Source organism: Coregonus clupeaformis, chromosome 14 (assembly GCF_020615455.1).
Source record: "Coregonus clupeaformis isolate EN_2021a chromosome 14, ASM2061545v1, whole genome shotgun sequence".
Lineage (NCBI taxonomy): Eukaryota > Metazoa > Chordata > Actinopteri > Salmoniformes > Salmonidae > Coregonus > Coregonus clupeaformis.
Genome location: NC_059205.1, coordinates 240,001 through 262,138, shown reverse-complemented (window position 1 = coordinate 262,138; position 22,138 = coordinate 240,001). Strand labels below are relative to the sequence as shown.

The 22,138-nt window shown below is 46.8% G+C and overlaps 1 protein-coding gene across 2 annotated transcripts in view; it reads left to right on the top strand.

Moving 5' to 3' along the window:
- The window catches only part of atp6v1h (ATPase H+ transporting V1 subunit H), an 81,860-nt gene that overhangs the window by 20,222 nt on the left and 39,500 nt on the right, over positions 1-22,138 (top strand). The window contains exon 7 of one of the 2 annotated variants that reach the window (XM_041895426.1): positions 15,301-15,345. The exons of the other annotated variant lie outside the window; for it this stretch is intronic. Coding sequence (XP_041751360.1) covers positions 15,301-15,345 — 45 coding nt within the window. The remainder of the gene's footprint in view (positions 1-15,300; positions 15,346-22,138) is intronic. 2 annotated transcript variants of the gene reach the window in all.

Sequence of the window (22,138 nt, the reverse complement as noted above, 5' to 3'; positions counted from 1 at the left end):
AGTGAATGACCTGCAGAGAGCTGGGACCAAAGTAACAAAGCCTACCATCAGTAACACACTACGCCGCCAGGGACTCAAATCCTGCTTAAGCCAGTACATGTCCAGGCCCGTCTGAAGTTTGCTAGAGTGCATTTGGATGATCCAGAAGAGGATTGGGAGAATGTCATATGGTCAGATGAAACCAAAATATAACTTTTTGGTAAAAACTCAACTCGTCATGTTTGGAGGACAAAGAATGCTGAGTTGCATCCAAAGAACACCATACCTACTGTGAATTATGGGGGTGGAAACATAATGCTTTGGGGCTGTTTTTCTGCAAAGAGACCAGGACGACTGATCCGTGTAAAGGAAAGAATGAACGGGGCCATGTATCGTGAGATTTTGAGTGAAAACCTCCTTCCATCAGCAAGGGCATTGAAGATTAAACGTGGCTGGGTCTTTCAGCATGCCAATGATCCCAAACACACCGCCCGGGCAACGAAGGAGTGGCTTCGTAAGAAGCATTTCAAGGTCCTGGAGTGGCCTAGCCAGTCTTCAGATCTCAACCCCATAGAAAATCTTTGGAGGGAGTTGAAAGTCCGTGTTGTCCAGCGACAGCCCCAAAACATCACTGCTCTAGAGGAGATCTGCATGGAGGAATGGGCCAAAATACCAGCAACAGTGTGTGAAAACCTTGTGAAGACTTACAGAAAACGTTTGACCTGTGTCATTGCCAACAAAGGGTATATAACAAAGTATTGAGAAACTTTTGTTATTGACCAAATACTTATTTTCCACCATAATTTGCAAATAAATTCATAAAAAATCCTACAATGTGATTTTCTGGATTTTTTTTTCTCATTTTGTCTGTCATAGTTGACGTGTACCAATGATGAAAATTACAGGCCTCTCATCTTTTTAAGTGGGAGAACTTGCACAATTGGTGGCTGACTAAATACTTTTTTCCCCACTGTATAACCCTCTGATCTAAACCACATGTATATCAGCCCCATCCCAGCTCCCAGGTATATAACCCTCTGAACTAAACCACATGTATATCAGCCCCATCCCAGCTCCCAGGTATATAACCCTCTGATCTAAACCACATGTATATCAGCCCCATCCCAGCTCCCAGGTATATAACCCTCTGATCTAAACCACATGTATATCAGCCCCATCCCAGCTCCCAGGTATATAACCCTCTGATCTAAACCCCATGTATATCAGCCCCATCCCAGCTCCCAGGTATACAACCCTCTGAACTAAACCACATGTACAGTGAAGGAAAAAAGTATTTGATCCCCTGCTGATTTTGTACGTTTGCCCACTGACAAAGAAATGATCAGTCTATAATTTTAATGGTAGGTTTATTTGAACAGTGAGAGACAGAATAATAACAAAAAAATCCAGAAAGACGCATGTCAAGAATGTTATAAATTGATTTGCATTTTAATGAGGGAAATAAGTATTTGACCCCCTCTCAATCAGAAAGATTTCTGGCTCCCAGGTGTCTTTTAAAACAGGTAACGAGCTGAGATTAGGAGCACACTCTTAAAGGTAGTGCTCTTAATCTCAGCTTGTTACCTGTATAAAAGACACCTGTCCACAGAAGCAATCAATCAATCAGATTCCAAACTCTCCACCATGGCCAAGACCAAAGAGCTCTCCAAGGATGTCAGGGACAAGATTGTAGACCTACACAAGGCTGGAATGGGCTACAAGACCATCGCCAAGCAGCTTGGTGAAAAGGTGACAACAGTTGGTGTGATTATTCGCAAATGGAAGAAACACAAAATAACTGTCAATCTCCCTCGGCCTGGGGCTCCATGCAAAAGCTCACCTCGTGGAGTTGCAATGATCATGAGAATGGTGAGGAATCAGCACAGAACTACATGGGAGGATCTTGTAAATTATCTCAAGGCAGCTAGGACCATAGTCACCAAGAAAACAATTGGTAACACACTACGCCATGAAGGAAAACCTGCAGCTCCCGCAAGGTCCCCCTGCTCAAGAAAGCACATATACAGGCCCGTCTGAAGTTTGCCAATGAACATCTGAATGATTCAGAGGAGAACTGGGTAAAAGTGTTGTGGTCAGATGAGACCAAAATCGAGCTCTTTGGCATCAACTCAACTCGCGGTGTTTGGAGGAGGAGGAATGCTGCCTATGACCCCAAGAACACCATCCCCACCGTCAAACATGGAGGTGGAAACATTATGCTTTGGGGGTGTTTTTCTGCTAAGGGGACAGGACAACTTCATCGCATCAAAGGGACGATGGACGGGGCCATGTACCATCAAATCTTGGGTGAGAACCTCCTTCCCTCAGCCAGGGCATTGAAAATGGGTCGTTGATGGGTATTCCAGCATGACAATGACCCAAAACACACGGCCAAGGCAACAAAGGAGTGGCTCAAGAAGAAGCACATTAAGGTCCTGGAGTGGCATAGAAAATCTGTGGAGGGAGCTGAAGGTTCGAGTTGCCAAACGTCAGCCTCGAAACCTTAATGACTTGGAGAAGATCTGCAAAGAGGAGTGGAACAAAATCCCTCCTGAGATGTGTGCAAACCTGGTGGCCAACTACAAGAAACGCCTGACCTCTGTGATTGCCAACAAGGGTTTTGCCACCAAGTACTAAGTCATGTTTTGCAGAGGGGTCAAATACTTATTTCCCTCATTAAAATGCAAATCAATTTATAACATTTGTGACATGCGTTTTTCTGGATTTTTTTGTTGTTATTCTGTCTCTCACTGTTCAAATAAACCTACCATTAAAATTATAGACTGATCATGTCTTTGTCAGTGGGCAAACGTACAAAATCAGCAGGGGATCACATACTTCTTTCCCTCACTGTATATCAGCCCCATCCCAGCTCCCAGGTATATAACCCTCTGATCTAAACCACATGTATATCAGCCCCATCCCAGCTCCCAGGTATATAACCCTCTGATCTAAACCACATGTATATCAGCCCCATCCCAGGTATATAACCCTCTGATCTAAACCACATGTATATCAGCCCCATCCCAGGTATATAACCCTCTGATCTAAACCACATGTATATCAGCCCCATCCCAGCTCCAAGGTATATAACCCTCTGATCTAAACCACATGTATATCAGCCCCATCCCAGCTCCCAGGTATATAACCCTCTGAACTAAACCACATGTATATCAGCCCCATCCCAGGTATATAACCCTCTGATCTAAACCACATGTATATCAGCCCCATCCCAGCTCCCAGGTATATAACCCTCTGATCTGAACCACATGTATATCAGCCCCATCCCAGCTCCCAGGTATATAACCCTCTGATCTAAACCACATGTATATCAGCCCCATCCCAGCTCCCAGGTATATAACCCTCTGATCTAAACCACATGTATATCAGCCCCATCCCAGCTCCCAGGTATATAACCCTCTGATCTAAACCACATGTATATCAGCCCCATCCCAGCTCCCAGGTATATAACCCTCTGATCTAAACCACATGTATATCAGCCCCATCCCAGGTATATAACCCTCTGATCTAAACCACATGTATATCAGCCCCATCCCAGCTCCCAGGTATATAACCCTCTGATCTAAACCACATGTATATCAGCCCCATCCCAGCTCCCAGGTATATAACCCTCTGATCTAAACCACATGTATATCAGCCCCATCCCAGCTCCCAGGTATATAACCCTCTGATCTAAACCACATGTATATCAGCCCCATCCCAGCTCCCAGGTATATAACCCTCTGATCTAAACCACATGTATATCAGCCCCATCCCAGGTATATAACCCTCTGATCTAAACCACATGTATATCAGCCCCATCCCAGGTATATAACCCTCTGATCTAAACCACATGTATATCAGCCCCATCCCAGCTCCCAGGTATATAACCCTCTGATCTAAACCACATGTATATCAGCCCCATCCCAGCTCCCAGGTATATAACCCTCTGATCTAAACCACATGTATATCAGCCCCATCCCAGCTCCCAGGTATATAACCCTCTGATCTAAACCACATGTATATCAGCCCCATCCCAGCTCCCAGGTATATAACCCTCTGATCTAAACCACATGTATATCAGCCCCATCCCAGCTCCCAGGTATATAACCCTCTGATCTAAACCACATGTATATCAGCCCCATCCCAGCTCCCAGGTATATAACCCTCTGATCTAAACCACATGTATATCAGCCCCATCCCAGCTCCCAGGTATATAACCCTCTGATCTAAACCACATGTATATCAGCCCCATCCCAGCTCCCAGGTATATAACCCTCTGATCTAAACCACATGTATATCAGCCCCATCCCAGGTATATAACCCTCTGATCTAAACCACATGTATATCAGCCCCATCCCAGGTATATAACCCTCTGATCTAAACCACATGTATATCAGCCCCATCCCAGCTCCCAGGTATATAACCCTCTGATCTAAACCACATGTATATCAGCCCCATCCCAGCTCCCAGGTATATAACCCTCTGATCTAAACCACATGTATATCAGCCCCATCCCAGCTCCCAGGTATATAACCCTCTGATCTAAACCACATGTATATCAGCCCCATCCCAGCTCCCAGGTATATAACCCTCTGATCTAAACCACATGTATATCAGCCCCATCCCAGCTCCCAGGTATATAACCCTCTGATCTAAACCACATGTATATCAGCCCCATCCCAGCTCCCAGGTATATAACCCTCTGATCTAAACCACATGTATATCAGCCCCATCCCAGCTCCCAGGTATATAACCCTCTGAACTAAACCACATGTATATCAGCCCCATCCCAGCTCCCAGGTATATAACCCTCTGATCTAAACCACATGTATATCAGCCCCATCCCAGCTCCCAGGTATATAACCCTCTGAACTAAACCACATGTATATCAGCCCCATCCCAGCTCCCAGGTATATAACCCTCTGATCTAAACCACATGTATATCAGCCCCATCCCAGCTCCCAGGTATATAACCCTCTGAACTAAACCACATGTATATCAGCCCCATCCCAGCTCCCAGGTATATAACCCTCTGATCTAAACCACATGTATATCAGCCCCATCCCAGCTCCCAGGTATATAACCCTCTGATCTAAACCACATGTATATCAGCCCCATCCCAGCTCCCAGGTATATAACCCTCTGAACTAAACCACATGTATATCAGCCCCATCCCAGCTCCCAGGTATATAACCCCACAACCAATGTTCCTTCTAAATTGTTCTGTCACTGCGCAAATTTCAGGTCTGCTGAGCGCAAACTTGAATGTTGTGAAAATTCTGTGCCACTGCTAGCATGCGTTTACTGTGAAAATGCTTTAAGTTAGTTTTAAGTGGCCAAGTAGGCTACTGTGGCTATTTGATCATAATGTAGGCCTACCAGAGTGGCCTACCATCAAAAACAATGGAGAAAATGCATCCCATAACATTTTAACATGGAAATAGCTGTTCTGTCATTCAGCCTACAGTAGCAGCCAATGGGTGGTGTTCAATGTAGGGCTACATTCCATGAGACTTTAGAAAAAACTATTGACATTAACCTGTTTATCCACTTGTCCTTCAGACAAGGAGGTGACTGAAAATATTGTGTTGTTTGATGCAAGAAACCACTTTACAAAATAAAATGCATTATTATTCCCATACCATTATTACAGAGAATCAGACAAATTATGCTACCCTCTGCCTATTGGCTACTTAACTTATTCAAGCCTGTCTCAAAATACAACACTGCCCCTTTAAGACAAAAAAAAGCTCTTTACCCGACTCACTTTTCAAAGATTTCTAGAAATGTACATGTTTTGTGCTCTTGTAGGAAGCAAACACTCTCCTATTGCTGACTACAAATGATCTATAACTGGGCTAATAACTCACTAACTAGCTAAGGATATGAACACATGATCTATAACTGGGCTAATAACTCACTAACTAGCTAAGGATATGAACACATGATCTATAACTGGGCTAATAACTCACTAACTAGCAAAGGATGTGAACAAATGGCACAGGTGGTTACATGCAGCTCTCGCTTTGATTACAAAACAAGCTCATCTACTCACGACCGCTCATGCTGTAATGGCACAGATCCATATATGGCAATAGTCTATTTGCATATAGGCCTACTGCAGCTCTGATTGGTCTGTAGACTGTCTGAGTCGTGCATCTCAATGCAATAGAATCCTACTCTGATGCGCTCTGCCTACAACAAAATCTCTTGCATATTTAGTTTTGCATGCCAAGTCTCGCATAGTTTGTTTTGTTTCGGTATGTTGCATTGAAAGTGGCTAATAGGAGTTTTCAGTGGTTATCTAGCTAGGTGTTGTCAGTGGTTATCTAGCTAGGTGTTTTTCTAGCTAGGTGTTTTTCTAGCTAGGTGTTTTTCTAGCTAGGTGTTTTCAGTGGTTATCTAGCTAGGTGTTTTTCTAGCTAGGTGTTTTTCTAGCTAGGTGTTTTTCTAGCTAGGTGTTTTTCTAGCTAGGTGTTTTTCTAGCTAGGTGTTTTCAGTGGTTATCTAGCTAGGTGTTATCCAGCTAGGTGTTTTCAGTGGTTATCTAGCTAGGTGTTTTCAGTGGTTATCTAGCTAGGTGTTTTCAGTGGTTATCCAGCTAGGTGTTTTCAGTGGTTATCCAGCTAGGTGTTTTCAGTGGTTATCCAGCTAGGTGTTTTCAGTGGTTATCCAGCTAGGTGTTTTCAGTGGTTATCCAGCTAGGTGTTTTCAGTGGTTATCTAGCTAGGTGTTTTTCTAGCTAGGTGTTTTTCTAGCTAGGTGTTTTCAGTGGTTATCTAGCTAGGTGTTTTTCTAGCTAGGTGTTTTCAGTGGTTATCTAGCTAGGTGTTTTCAGTGGTTATCTAGCTAGGTGTTTTTCTAGCTAGGTGTTTTCAGTGGTTATCTAGCTAGGTGTTTTGTCTGTTTTCAGTGGTTATCTAGCTAGGTGTTTCAGTCTATTCATCCTCTCCATCTGAGAAAACAACATTACAGCTTGAGCACATTACCACACACAGTCCCTGGTGTATAGCTGTATGACAGACCACACAGTCCCTGGTGTATAGCTGTATGACAGACCACACAGTCCCTGGTGTATAGCTGTATGACAGACCACACAGTCCCTGGTGTATAGCTGTATGACAGACCACACTGTCCCTGGTGTATAGCTGTATGACAGACCACATAGTCCCTGGTGTATAGCTGTATGGGAGACCACACAGTCCCTGGTGTATAGCTGTATGACAGACCACATAGTCCCTGGTGTATAGCTGTATGACAGACCACACAGTCCCTGGTGTATAGCTGTATGACAGACCACACAGTCCCTGGTGTATAGCTGTATGACAGACCACACAGTCCCTGGTGTATAGCTGTATGACAGACCACACAGTCCCTGGTGTATAGCTGTATGACAGACCACACAGTCCCTGGTGTATAGCTGTATGACAGACCACACAGTCCCTGGTGTATAGCTGTATGACAGACCACACAGTCCCTGGTGTATAGCTGTATGACAGACCACACTGTCCCTGGTGTATAGCTGTATGACAGACCACATAGTCCCTGGTGTATAGCTGTATGACAGACCACACAGTCCCTGGTGTATAGCTGTATGACAGACCACACAGTCCCTGGTGTATAGCTGTATGGGAGACAAGGGTTCTCCCCAGAGAATGTAAGGGGGGCGCTGCGCCACCTTGTGGACTGGCTGTGCCACTATGGAAATAACAAATCATGTACCGTATTGTTGGCTCTAGATTGAAGGAAATGGCATTTACAGGTGTTCAAAAACACAACAATCTCTGAGTCCAAACCGTAATCGACAGCACCAGCCACAGGAGGTTGGTGTCACCTTAATTGGGGAGGACGGGCTCGTGGTAATGGCTGGAGCGGAGTCAGTGGAAGGGTTGGGGAGGACGGGCTCGTGGTAATGGCTGGAGCGGAGTCAGTGGAATGGGGAGGTCGGGCTCGTGGTAATGGCTGGAGCGGAATCAGTGGAATGGTTGGAGGACGGGCTCGTGGTAATGGCTGGAGCGGAATCAGTGGAATGGTTGGGGAGGACGGGCTCGTGGTAATGGCTGGAGCTGAATCAGTGGAATGGTTGGGGAGGATGGGCTCGTGGTAATGGCTGGAGCGGAGTCAGTGGAAGGGTTGGGGAGGACGGGCTCGTGGTAATGGCTGGAGCGGAATCAGTGGAATGGTTGGGGAGGACGGGCTCGTGGTAATGGCTGGAGCGGTATCAGTGGAATGGTTGGGGAGGACGGGCTCGTGGTAATGGCTGGAGCGGAGTCAGTGGAAGGGTTGGGGAGGACGGGCTCGTGGTAATGGCTGGAGTGGAGTCAGTGGAAGGGTTGGGGAGGACGGGCTCGTGGTAATGGCTGGAGCGGAATCAGTGGAATGGTTGGGGAGGACGGGCTCGTGGTAATGGCTGGAGCGGAATCAGTGGAACGGTTGGGGAGGACGGGCTCGTGGTAATGGCTGGAGCGGAATCAGTGGAATGGTTGGGGAGGACGGGCTCGTGGTAATGGCTGGAGCGGAATCAGTGGAATGGTTGGGGAGGACGGGCTCGTGGTAATGGCTGGAGCGGAATCAGTGGAATGGTTGGGGAGGACGGGCTCGTGGTAATGGCTGGAGCGGAGTCAGTGGAAGGGTTGGGGAGGACGGGCTCGTGGTAATGGCTGGAGCGGAATCAGTGGAATGGTTGGGGAGGACGGGCTCGTGGTAATGGCTGGAGCGGAATCAGTGGAATGGGGAGGACGGGCTCGTGGTAATGGCTGGAGCGGAATCAGTGGAATGGGGAGGACGGGCTCGTGGTAATGGCTGGAGCGGAATCAGTGGAATGGTTGGGGAGGACTGGCTCGTGGTTATGGCTGGAGCGGAATCAGTGGAATGGTTGGGGAGGACGGGCTCGTGGTAATGGCTGGAGCGGAATCAGTGGAATGGTTGGGGAGGACGGGCTCGTGGTAATGGATGGAGTGGAATCAGTGGAATGGGGAGGACGGGCTCGTGGTAATGGCTGGAGCGGAATCAGTGGAATGGGGAGGACGGGCTCGTGGTAATGGCTGGAGCGGAATCAGTGGAATGGTTGGGGAGGACGGGCTCGTGGTAATGGCTGGAGCGGAATCAGTGGAAGGGTTGGGGAGGACGGGCTCGTGGTAATGGCTGGAGCGGAATCAGTGGAATGGTTGGGGAGGACGGGCTCGTGGTAATGGCTGGAGCGGAATCAGTGGAATGGTTGGGGAGGACGGGCTCGTGGTAATGGCTGGAGCGGAGTCAGTGGAATGGTTGGGGAGGACGGGCTCGTGGTAATGGCTGGAGTGGAGTCAGTGGAACGCTCCGTTCCAGCCATTATTATGAGCCGTCCTCCCCTCAGCAGCTTCCACTGGCACCACCATCTTAACAAATCCTGTAGAGAATCCTGGGAGATCACAATGTCCCTTCCTGCTGTATAGAGTGCATTCTAAAAGTATTTAGACCTCTTCCCCTTTTCCACATTTTGTTACGTTACAGCCTTATTCTAAAATGGATTAAAAAAAAATATATATATATACACTGCTCAAAAAAAATAAAGGGAACACTTAAACAACACAATGTAACTCCAAGTCAATCACACTTCTGTGAAATCAAACTGTCCACTTAGGAAGCAACACTGATTGACAATAAATGTCACATGCTGTTGTGCAAATGGAATAGACAACAGGTGGAAATTATAGGCAATTAGCAAGACACCCCCAAAAAAGGACTGGTTTTGCAGGTGGTGACCACTTCTCAGTTCCTATGCTTCCTGGCTGATGTTTTGGTTACTTTTGAATGCTGGCGGTGCATTCACTCTAGTGGTAGCATGAGACGGAGTCTACAACCCACACAAGTGGCTCAGGTAGTGCAGCTCATCCAGGATGGCACATCAATGCGAGCAGTGGCAAGAAGGTTTGCTGTGTCTGTCAGCGTAGTGTCCAGAGCATGGAGGCGCTACCAGGAGACAGGCCAGTACATCAGGAGACGTGGAGGAGGCCGTAGGAGGTCAACAACCAAGCAGCAGGACTGCTACCTCCGCCTTTGTGCAAGGAGGAGCAGGAGGAGCACTGCCAGAGCCCTGCAAAATGACCTCCAGCAGGTCACAAATGTGCATGTGTCTGCTCAAACGGTCAGAAACAGACTCTATGAGGGTGGTATGAGGGCCCGACGTCCACAGGTGGGGGTTGTGCTTACAGCCCAACACCGTGCAGGACGTTTTGGCATTTGCCAGAGAACACCAAGATTGGCAAATTCGCCACTGGCGCCCTGTGCTCTTCACAGATGAAAGCAGGTTCACACTGAGCACATGTGACAGACGTGACAGAGTCTGGAGACGCCGTGGAGAACGTTCTGCTGCCTGCAACATCCTCCAGCATGACCGGTTTGGCGGTGGGTCAGTCATGGTGTGGGGTGGCATTTCTTTGGGGGGCCGCACAGCCCTCCAAGTGTTCGCCAGAGGTAGCCTGACTGCCATTAGGTACCGAGATGAGATCCTCAGACCCCTTGTGAGACCATATGCTGGTGCGGTTGGCCCTGGGTTCCTCCTAATGCAAGACAATGCTAGACCTCATGTGGCTGGAGTGTGTCAGCAGTTCCTGCAAGAGGAAGGCATTGATGCTATGGACTGGCCCGCCCGTTCCCCAGACCTGAATCCAATTGAGCACATCTGGGACATCATGTCTCGCTCCATCCACCAACGCCACGTTGCACCACAGACTGTCCAGGAGTTGGCGGATGCTTTAGTCCAGGTCTGGGAGGAGATCCCTCAGGAGACCATCCGCCACCTCATCAGGAGCATGCCCAGGCGTTGTAGGGAGGTCATACAGGCACGTGGAGGCCACACACACTACTGAGCCTCATTTTGACTTTTTTAAGGACATTACATCAAAGTTGGATCCGCCTGTAGTGTGGTTTTCCACTTTTAATTTTGAGGGTGACTCCAAATCCAGACCTCCATGGGTTGATAAATTAGATTTCCATTGATAGTTTTTGTGTGATTTTGTTGTCAGCACATTCAACTATGTAAAGAAAAAAGTATTTAATAAGATTATTTCATTCATTCAGATCTAGGATGTTATTTTAGTGTTCCCTTTATTCTTTTGAGCAATGTATCTCATCAATCTACACACAGTACCCCATAATGACAAAGCGATAACAGATTATTAGAAATGTTTGCTAATTTATTACAAATAAAAACAGATACCTTATTTACATAAGTATATAGACCCTTTGCTATGAGATTCGAAATTGTGCTCAGGTGCATCCTGTTTCCATTGCTTATCCTTGAGATGATTCTACAACTTCATTGGAGTCCACCTGTGGTAAATTTTATTGATTGGACATGATTTGGAAAAGCACACACCTGTCTATATAAGGTCCCACAGTTGACAGTGCATGTCAGAGCAGAAACCAAGCCATGAGGTTGAAGGAATTGTCCAAAGAGCTCTGAGACAGGATTGTGTCGAGGCACAGATCTGGGGAAGGGTACCAAAAAATGTCTGCAGCATTGAAGGTCCTCAAGAACACACTGGCCTCCATCATTCTTAAATGGAAGAAGTTTGGAACCACCAAGACTCTTCCTAGAGCTGGCCACCTGGCCAAACTGAGAAATCGGGAGAGAAGGGCCTTGGTCAGGGAGGTGACCAAGAATCCGATGGTCACTCCGACAGAGCTCCAGAATTCCACTGTGGAGATGGTAGAACCTTCCAGAAGGACAACCATCTCTGCAGCACTCCATCAATCAGGCCTTTATGGTAGAGGTACCAGACGGAAGCCACTCCTCAGTAAAAGGCACATGACAGCCTGCTTGGAGTTTGCCAAAAGGCACCTAAAGACTCTCAGACCATGAGAAACAAGATTCTCTGGTCGATGAAACCAAGATTCAACACTTTGGCCTGAATGCCAAGTGTCACGTCTGGAGGAAACCTGGCACCATCCCTACGGTGAAGCATGGTGGGGGCAGCATCATTCTGTGGGGGTGTTTTTCAACGGCAGGGACTGGGAGACTAGTCAGGATCGAGGGAAAGATGAACGGAGCAAAGTACAGAGAGATCCTTGATGAGAACCTGCTCCAGAGCACTCAGCACCTGAGACTGCGGCGAAGGTTCACCTTCCAACAGGACAACGACCCTAAGCACACAGCCAAGACAACGCAGGAGTGGCTTCGGGACAAGTCTCAATGTCCTTTAGTGGCCCAGCCAGAGCTCGGTCTTGAACCCGCTCAAACATCTCTGGAGAGACCTGAAAATAGCTGTGCAGCGACGCTCCCCATCCAACCTGACAGAGCTTGAGAGGATCTGCAGAGAAGAATGGGAGAAACTCCCCAAGTACGGGTGTGCCAAGCTTGTAGCGTCATACCCAAGAAGACTGGAGGCTGTAATTCACTGCCAAAGGTGCTTCAACAAAGTACTGAGTAAAGGGTCTGAATACTTATATTTCAGTTTTCTTAATACATTTGAAAAATTCTAAAAACCTGTTTTTGCTTTGTCATTATGGGGTATAGTGTGTAGATTGAGGGGGGGGGGGACATTTTAAATCCATTTAAGAATAAGACTGTAATGTAACAAAATGTGGAATAAGTCAAGGGGTCTGAATACGTTCCGAATGCCCTGTAGTTGGAAGAGATGCTTTATAATCTCCATATGTGGTTGGATAATACTGGGCTAGTTCTAGTCAATACAGCATGGTGAAGGCTGTCTACCACTGGGCTAGTTCTAGTCAATACAGCATGGTGAAGGCTGTCTACCACTAGGCTAGTTCTAGTCAATACAGCATGGTGAAGGCTGTCTACCACTAGGCTAGTTCTAGTCAATACAGCATGGTGAAGGCTGTCTACCACTAGGCTAGTTCTAGTCAATACAGCATGGTGAAGGCTGTCTACCACTAGGCTAGTTCTAGTCAATACAGCATGGTGAAGGCTGTCTACCACTAGGCTAGTTCTAGTCAATACAGCATGGTGAAGGCTGTCTACCACTGGGCTAGTTCTAGTCAATACAGCATGGTGAAGGCTGTCTACCACTAGGCTAGTTCTAGTCAATACAGCATGGTGAAGGCTGTCTACCACTAGGCTAGTTCTAGTCAATACAGCATGGTGAAGGCTGTCTACCACTAGGCTAGTTCTAGTCAATACAGCATGGTGAAGGCTGTCTACCACTAGGCTAGTTCTAGTCAATACAGCATGGTGAAGGCTGTCTACCACTAGGCTAGTTCTAGTCAATACAGCATGGTGAAGGCTGTCTACCACTAGGCTAGTTCTAGTCAATACAGCATGGTGAAGGCTGTCTACCACTAGGCTAGTTCTAGTCAGCATGGTGAAGGCTGTCTACCACTAGGCTAGTTCTAGTCAATACAGCATAATACAGTTCTAACAATAACAAAGCCACACCCCGCCACTGTTTTGGTAAAAATCTGTAATAACTAAAATTCATAGCCAGAGCTATGGATGCAAGGACTGACCATCCATGATATCAAAATGATAGTTGTAATCATGTTTTGAGGCTATACAGTGTTTGTTTACAATGACAATGTTTACAAAGAAAGGAGTAAAACAAGTTAATATTTTGGGTTCAGATGGTGTGCACCACAGTGGAACTAAGATCATGAGGCATCTACAAGTTATGTTCTTCAACAATCAATGGCTATATGCAGTTGAAGTCGGAGGTTTACATACACTTAGGTTGGAGTCATTAAAACTTGTTTTTCAACCATTCCACAAATTTCTTGTTAACAAAATATAGTTTGGTTCACCCCTTGGGAGCAATTTCCAAATGCCTGAAGGTACCACGTTCATCTGTACAAACAATAGTACGCAAGTATAAACACCCATGGGACCACGCAGCCGTCATACCGCTCAGGAAGGAGACGCGTTCTGTCTCCTAGAGATGAACGTACTTTGGTGCGAAAAGTGCAAATCAATCCCAGAACAGCAGCAAAGGACCTTGTGAAGATGCTGGAGGAAACCGGTACAAAAGTATCTATATCCACAGTAAAAACGACTCCTATATCGACATAACCTGAAAGGCCGCTCAGCGAGGAAGAAGCCACTGCTCCAAAACCGGCATAAAAATGCCAGACTATGGTTTGCAACTGCACATGGGGACAAAGATCGTACTTTTTGGAGAAATGTCCTCTGGTCTCATGAAACAAAAATAGAACTGTTTGGCCATAATGACCATTGTTATGTTTGGAGGAAAAAGGGGGGGCTTGCAAGCCGAAGAACACCATCCCAACCGTGAAGCACGGGGGTGGCAGCATCATGCTCTGGGGGTGCTTTGCTGCAGGAGGGACTGGTGCACTTCACAAAATAGATGGCATCATGAGGAAGGAAAATTATGTGGATTTATTGAAGCATCATCTCAAGACATCAGTCAGGAAGTTAAAGCTTGGTCGCAAATGGGTCTTCCAAATGGACAATGACCCCAAGCATACTTCCAAAGTTGTGGCAAAATGGCTTAAGGACAACAAAGTCAAGGTATTGGAGTGGCCATCACAAAGTCCTGACCTCAAACCTATAGAACATTTGTGGGCAGAACTGAAAAAGCGTGTGCGAGCAAGGAGGCCTACAAACCTGACTCAGTTACACAAGCTCTGTCAGGAGGAATGGGCCAAAATTCACCCAACTTATTGTGGGAAGCTTGTGGAAGGCTACCTGAAACGTTTGACCCAAGTTAAACAATTGAAAGGCAATGCTACCAAATACTAATTGAGTGTATGTAAACTTCTGACCCACTGGGAATGTGATGAAAGAAATAAGCTGAAATAAATCATTCTCTCTACTATTATTCTGACATTTCACATTCTTAAAATAAAGTGGTGATCCTAACTGACCTAAGACAGGGAATTTTTACTAGAATTAAATGTCAGGAATTGTGAAAAACTGAGTTTAAATGTATTTGGCTAAGATGTATGTAAACTTACGACTTCAACTATGATTCATTTAAAAGTCTGAAAATGGATATAGCAAATGCAGATAGCATCTTTAATTACATTTAATTCACTAGCGACAGACTAGCTGCACTGTTTGAGACTAACACTCCAGTGTTTTAGCTACAGCATTATTTCTAATTCATTTAGGAACATTTTGTGAACTGAATCACTCACACACACTGAGTCACTCACACACTGAGTCACTCACACACTGAGTCACTGACACACTGAGTCACTCACACACTGACTCACTGACTCACTCACTCTCTGACACACAAACACACGTAACGCACTCACACTGACTGACACACCCTAACACCCCCAGTAGTTCCCCCAGATCCTAGCCATCTAAGCCAGCCACATGGCACCTTGTGTCTGTGTTTTGTCTTCCATTAGAAGCTTCCAGATTCCTCAGGACCAGGCACTATATCCCCCAGTGAAGTGAGTATGACGGAGTGGTGAAGATGATGATGATGATTCCTCCTAACGCTCTCTAATCGACTGTCTATTGGGCTCTACTGTCTCTGTCTTTCTCTATCTCTGCTGCTTCTGTTCTGTGATAATACTGTGACAGTGGAGGTGGAGCGACATCAGCCAGGCAGGCAGCAGTAGATCTACGTTCAAGCAGCGTGCGGGCAGGGAGTCCCTATATGGGGGCAGGGAGTCCCTGTATGGGGGCAGGGAGTCCCTATATGGGGGCAGGGAGTCCCTATATGGGGGCAGGGAGTCCCTGTATGGGGGCAGGGAGGGGCAGGGAGTCCCTGTATGGGGGCAGGGAGTCCCTATATGGGGGCAGGGAGTCCCTATATGGGGCAGGGGGCAGGGAGTCCCTGTATGGGGGCAGGGAGTCCCTATATGGGGCAGGGGGCAGGGAGTCCCTATATGGGGCAGGGGGCAGGGAGTCCCTGCAGGGGGCAGGGAGTCCCTGTATGGGGGCAGGGAGTCCCTATATGGGGGCAGGGAGTCCCTGTATGGGGGCAGGGAGTCCCTGTATGGGGGCAGGGAGTCCCTGTATGGGGGCAGGGAGGGGCAGGGAGTCCCTATATGGGGGCAGGGAGTCCCTGTATGGGGGCAGGGAGTCCCTATATGGGGCAGGGGGGCAGGGAGTCCCTGCAGGGGGCAGGGAGTCCCTGTATGGGGGCAGGGAGTCCCTATATGGGGGCAGGGAGTCCCTGTATGGGGGCAGGGAGTCCCTGTATGGGGGCAGGGAGTCCCTGTATGGGGGCAGGGAGGGGCAGGGAGTCCCTGTATGGGGGCAGGGAGTCCCTATATGGGGGCAGGGAGTCCCTATATGGGGGCAGGGAGTCCCTATATGGGGGCAGGGAGGGGCAGGGAGTCCCTGTATGGGGGCAGGGAGTCCCTGTATGGGGGCAGGGAGTCCCTGTATGGGTGCAGGGAGTCCCTGTATGGGGGCAGGGAGTCCCTGTATGGGGGCAGGGAGTCCCTGTATGGGGGCAGGGAGTCCCTGTATGGGGGCAGGGAGGGGCAGGGAGTCCCTGTATGGGGGCAGGGAGTCCCTGTATGGGGGCAGGGAGTCCCTGTATGGGGGCAGGGAGTCCCTGTATGGGGGCAGGGAGTCCCTATTTGTGACTCGTTTCAGGAAACTAGGCTTATGTCGCGCGTCACTACTTCACAGGAGTCTTTTAAAAAAAAAAATCAAAATGTGTTTTTTGGCTGCAATGCCTTCTGGAACATGTGAACTTTCATGTGCCTTAATAACAAACGTGTATGCCGGTTGTGAATATGAATAAAATTGTTAAATTACGAGCCTAGTTGGTTTAGCCACGGAAAAAGACCGGAACATTCCCACAAGCCGTGATTGGCTGAAATAATGGATGGGCTGGACATGCAGAGAGATGAGTTCGAATTGGTCTGCAAAGAAGCACACTTCTGTCTATAACATGAGCTGCTTAGTATGTGTAGGTAATCCTTTCTAAAGAGGCTTTTTTGAAAGGTATCACAAAGAACTGCGAAAGTGTTGCTAAGGCTCTCCAATTTCTGGGGGACTGCAAAGTATGATGGCTAAGGAGATAGAGAAAATTCAGGCATTTGATTGCAAATGCGGAGGGAGTCGAAAAGAGAACACAGAAGGCTGTTGTATAAAACACCTGTCTCCAGATTTCATCTTCAAACTAAGGGCAACCATGGCATCCGTGACAGAGAGGGAGAAGTGTCCATCCATGTATACGGGTAAGATAGTCTAGCTAGCTACATTTTCAGATAAGTTTCTAATTGTACTGTTAGCTAGCTAGCTAACATTAGCTGGCTGGTTCGTTGGCTCGCTAGCTAACGTTACGTGTATGATCTGTGTGGTAATATTATTCGTGTCACAGAGCCATTTTCATTGCTAGTTATAGCCTAATGTTAACTAGCTAGCTAGTTGGTTAGCTTCAGCTACCTGTAGATTCATGCAGAGTAGTAACGTTATGAGTTGGTATTATGGTTCATTGTTTAGCTAGCTAGCTACATGTCTAAACAAAAGACTCCACTATGCAAGTAACCATTTCACTGTACTGTTTACTCCTTCTGTATCCTGTGCATGTGACAAATACACTTTGATTAGATTTTATAGAGTGTGTTTACCAGAGACGGTACTGGGAAGAACAATATGACCTGCACCAAAGTCAGATTAGGATATAACGTTAGGCCAACGAGACGGTGTCCAAGTAAAAAAAAAAAAATCCGGTAGAATGCCCTGCTTTTATTCCGTCACACTCCCAACCGTAAGCTGTTTTCTGTAATTAGCTTGTAAACAATGATCTTGTTGTGAGTTTATTTTCCTGTAATAATGAAAACAAATTAGCTAAAGTTAAGACGTTGTCATCTACAGTGGGGAGAACAAGTATTTGATACACTACCGATTTTGCAGATTTTCCTACTTACAAAGCATGTAGAGGTCTGTAATTTTTATCATAGGTACACTTCAACTGTGAGAGACGAAATCTAAAACAAAAATCCAGAAAATCACATTGTATGATTTTTAAGTAATTAATTTGCATTTTATTGCATGACATAAGTATTTGATACATCAGAAAAGCAGAACTTAATATTTGGTACAGAAACCTTTGTTTGCAATTACGTTTCCTGTAGGTCTTGACCAGGTTTGCACACACTGCAGCAGGGATTTTGGCCCACTCCTCCATACAGACCTTCTCCAGATCCTTCAGGTTTCGGGGCTGTCGCTGGGCAATACGGACTTTCAGCTCCCTCCAAAGATTTTCTATTGGATTCAGGTCTGGAGACTGGCTAGGGCACTCCAGGACCTTGAGATGCTTCTTACGGAGCCACTCCTTAGTTGCCCTGGTTGTGTGTTTCGGGTCGTTGTCATGCTGGAAGACCCAGCCACGACCCATCTTCAATGCTCTTACTGAGGGAAGGAGGATGTTGGCCAAGACCTCGCGATACATGGCCCCATCCATCCTCCCCTCAATACGGTGCAGTTGTCCTGTCCCCTTTGCAGAAAAGCATTCCCAAAGAATGATGTTTCCACCTCCATGCTTCACGGTTGGGATGGTGTTCTTGGGGTTGTACTCATCCTTCTTCTTCCTCCAAACACGGCAAGTGGAGTTTAGACCAAAAAGCTCAATGTTTGTCTCATCAGACCACATGACCTTCTCCCATTCCTCCTCTGGATCATCCAGATGGTCATTGGCAAACTTCAGACGGGCCTGGACATGCGCTGGCTTGAGCAGGGGGACCTTGCGTGCGCTGCAGGATTTTTAATCCATGACGGCGTAGTGTGTTACTAGTGGTTTTCTTTGAGACTGTGGTCCCAGCTCTTTTCAGGTCATTGACCAGGTCCTGCCGTGTAGTTCTGGGCTGATCCCTCACCTTCCTCATGATCATTGATGCCCCACGAGGTGAGATCTTGCATGGAGCCCCAGACCGAGGGTGATTGACCGTCATCTTGAACTTCTTCCATTTTCTAATAATTGCGCCAACAGTTGTTGCCTTCTCACCAAGCTGCTTGCCTATTGTCCTGTAGCCCATCCCAGCCTTGTGCAGGTCTACAATTGTATCCCTGATGTCCTTACACAGTTCTCTGGTCTTGGCCATTGTGGAGAGGTTGGGGACTGTTTGATTGAGTGTGTGGACAGGTGTCTTTTATACAGGTAACATGTTCAAACAGGTGCAGTTAATACAGGTAATGAGTGGAGAACAGGAGGGCTTCTTAAAGAAAAACTAACAGGTCTGTGAGAGCCGGAATTCTTACTGGTTGGTAGGTGATCAAATACTTATGTCATGCAATAAAATGCAAATTAATTACTTAAAAATCATACAATGTGATTTTCTGGATTTTTGTTTTAGATTCCGTCTCTCACAGTTGAAGTGTACCTATGATAAAAATTACAGACCTCTACATGCTTTGTAAGTAGGAAAACCTGCAAAATCGGCAGTGTATCAAATACTTGTTCTCCCCACTGTATATAACGTTAGCTAGCTAGCTAACAAGCTAGAAACGAACCAAAACATTGTTTAGAAAGTTTATTTTAGTTGCCTGGTTTTCTAGATTGACATATACTAAATTCATTTTTAAATGGATGGGTTTATTGCTGTTAAAATACACCAGGTATCCTATTCTGGACCACCAGGCTGCTGATGGCATGCAGCCAGTCGTTTTTGGGTTAGGGTTAGGGTTTGGGTTTGGGTTAGGGTTAGCCACCATGTTCATACTTGTTCATAACGACAGCGACAATTTTGATGTCGGACGACAATAGAATGTTCATGATGTCATTGCGACAACAATATACCGACATGTCGCTAGACGTAGTATAAACCAGCCTTTAGTCCTAATCTTTGGTTGTTTAGTCCACTACCGTACTCACTGCTTAGCACATGGCCTCACATGGTCTACCCTGCCACTACCGTACTCACTGCTTAGCACATGGCCTCACATGGTCTACCCTGCCACTACCGTACTCACTGCTTAGCACATGGCCTCACGTGGTCTACCCTGCCACTACCGTACTCACTGCTTAGCACATGGCCTCACATGGTCTACCCTGCCACTACCGTACTCACTGCTTAGCACATGGCCTCACATGGTCTACCCTGCCACTACCGTACTCACTGTTTAGCACATGGCCTCACATGGTCTACCCTGCCACTACCGTACTCACTGCTTAGCACATGGCCTCACATGGTCTACCCTGCCACTACCGTACTCACTGCTTAGCACATGGCCTCACATGGTCTACCCTGCCACTACCGTACTCACTGTTTAGCACATGGCCTCACATGGTCTACCCTGCCACTACCGTACTCACTGCTTAGCACATGGCCTCACGTGGTCTACCCTGCCACTACCGTACTCACTGCTTAGCACATGGCCTCACGTGGTCTACCCTGCCACTACCGTACTCACTGCTTAGCACATGGCCTCACGTGGTCTACCCTGCCACTACCGTACTCACTGCTTAGCACATGGCCTCGCGTGAATCCTTAAAGAGATGGGTGGGGCTAAGGCTTAATAGGGTGTGAATGATGCTGAATGGGTGTAGACAAAGAAGAGGTCTCCAGTACGTTTACCAAAACATTCAAGGGCCATTTTCTCAAATGTGTGGTTACAGTTTTATCAACTTTCAAACAGAATTACTGTAATGTTTGATATACAGTCTCTACCTTTATCCAATGGAAATGTTGCTACATAAGACCGAATCAAGCCAGTCGGTCACATATCGTGACACAGCCCTAGACTCTAATGTATGGTTGAGGACAGTGTGATGTGGCACTTCCCTCTAAGTGAAAAGACTGAGGTTTATTTGTTACCCAGGCCACCATGTTCTATACCCTATTAACCAGGCCACCATGTTCTATACCCTATTAACCAGGCCACCATGTTCTATACCCTATTAACCAGGCCACCATGTTCTATACCCTATTAACCAGGCCACCATGTTCTATACCCTATTAACCAGGCCACCATGTTCTATACCCTATTAACCAGGCCACCATGTTCTATACCCTATTAACCAGGCCACCATGTTCTATACCCTATTAACCAGGCCACCATGTTCTATACCCTATTAACCAGGCCACCATGTTCTATACCCTATTAACCAGGCTACCATGTTCTATACCCTATTAACCAGGCCACCATGTTCTATACCCTATTAACCAGGCCACCATGTTCTATACCCTATTAACCAGGCCACCATGTTCTATACCCTATTAACCAGGCCACCATGTTCTATACCCTATTAACCAGGCCACCATGTTCTATACCCTATTAACCAGGCCACCATGTTCTATACCCTATTAACCAGGCCACCATGTTCTATACCCTATTAACCAGGCCACCATGTTCTATACCCTATTAACCAGGCCACCATGTTCTATACCCTATTAACCAGGCCACCATGTTCTATACCCTATTAACCAGGCCACCATGTTCTATACCCTATTAACCAGGCCACCATGTTCTATACCCTATTAACCAGGCCACCATGTTCTATACCCTATTAACCAGGCCACCATGTTCTATACCCTATTAACCAGGCCACCATGTTCTATACCCTATTAACCAGGCCACCATGTTCTATACCCTATTAACCAGGCCACCATGTTCTATACCCTATTAACCAGGCCACCCTGTTCTATACCCTATTAACCAGGCCACCCTGTTCTATACCCTATTAACCAGGCCACCCTGTTCTATACCCTATTAACCAGGCCGCCATGTTCTATACCCTATTAACCAGGCCGCCATGTTCTATACCCTATTAACCAGGCCGCCATGTTCTATACCCTATTAACCAGGCCGCCATGTTCTATACCCTATTAACCAGGCCGCCATGTTCTATACCCTATTACCCAGGCCGCCATGTTCTATACCCTATTACCCAGGCCGCCATGTTCTATACCCTATTAACCAGGCCGCCATGTTCTATACCCTATTAACCAGGCCGCCATGTTCTATACCCTATTAACCAGGCCGCCATGTTCTATACCCTATTAACCAGGCCACCATGTTCTATACCCTATTAACCAGGCCACCATGTTCTATACCCTATTAACCAGGCCACCATGTTCTATACCCTATTAACCAGGCCACCATGTTCTATACCCTATTAACCAGGCCACCATGTTCTATACCCTATTACCCAGGCCACCATGTTCTATACCCTATTAACCAGGCCACCATGTTCTATACCCTATTAACCAGGCCACCATGTTCTATACCCTATTAACCAGGCCACCATGTTCTATACCCTATTAACCAGGCCACCATGTT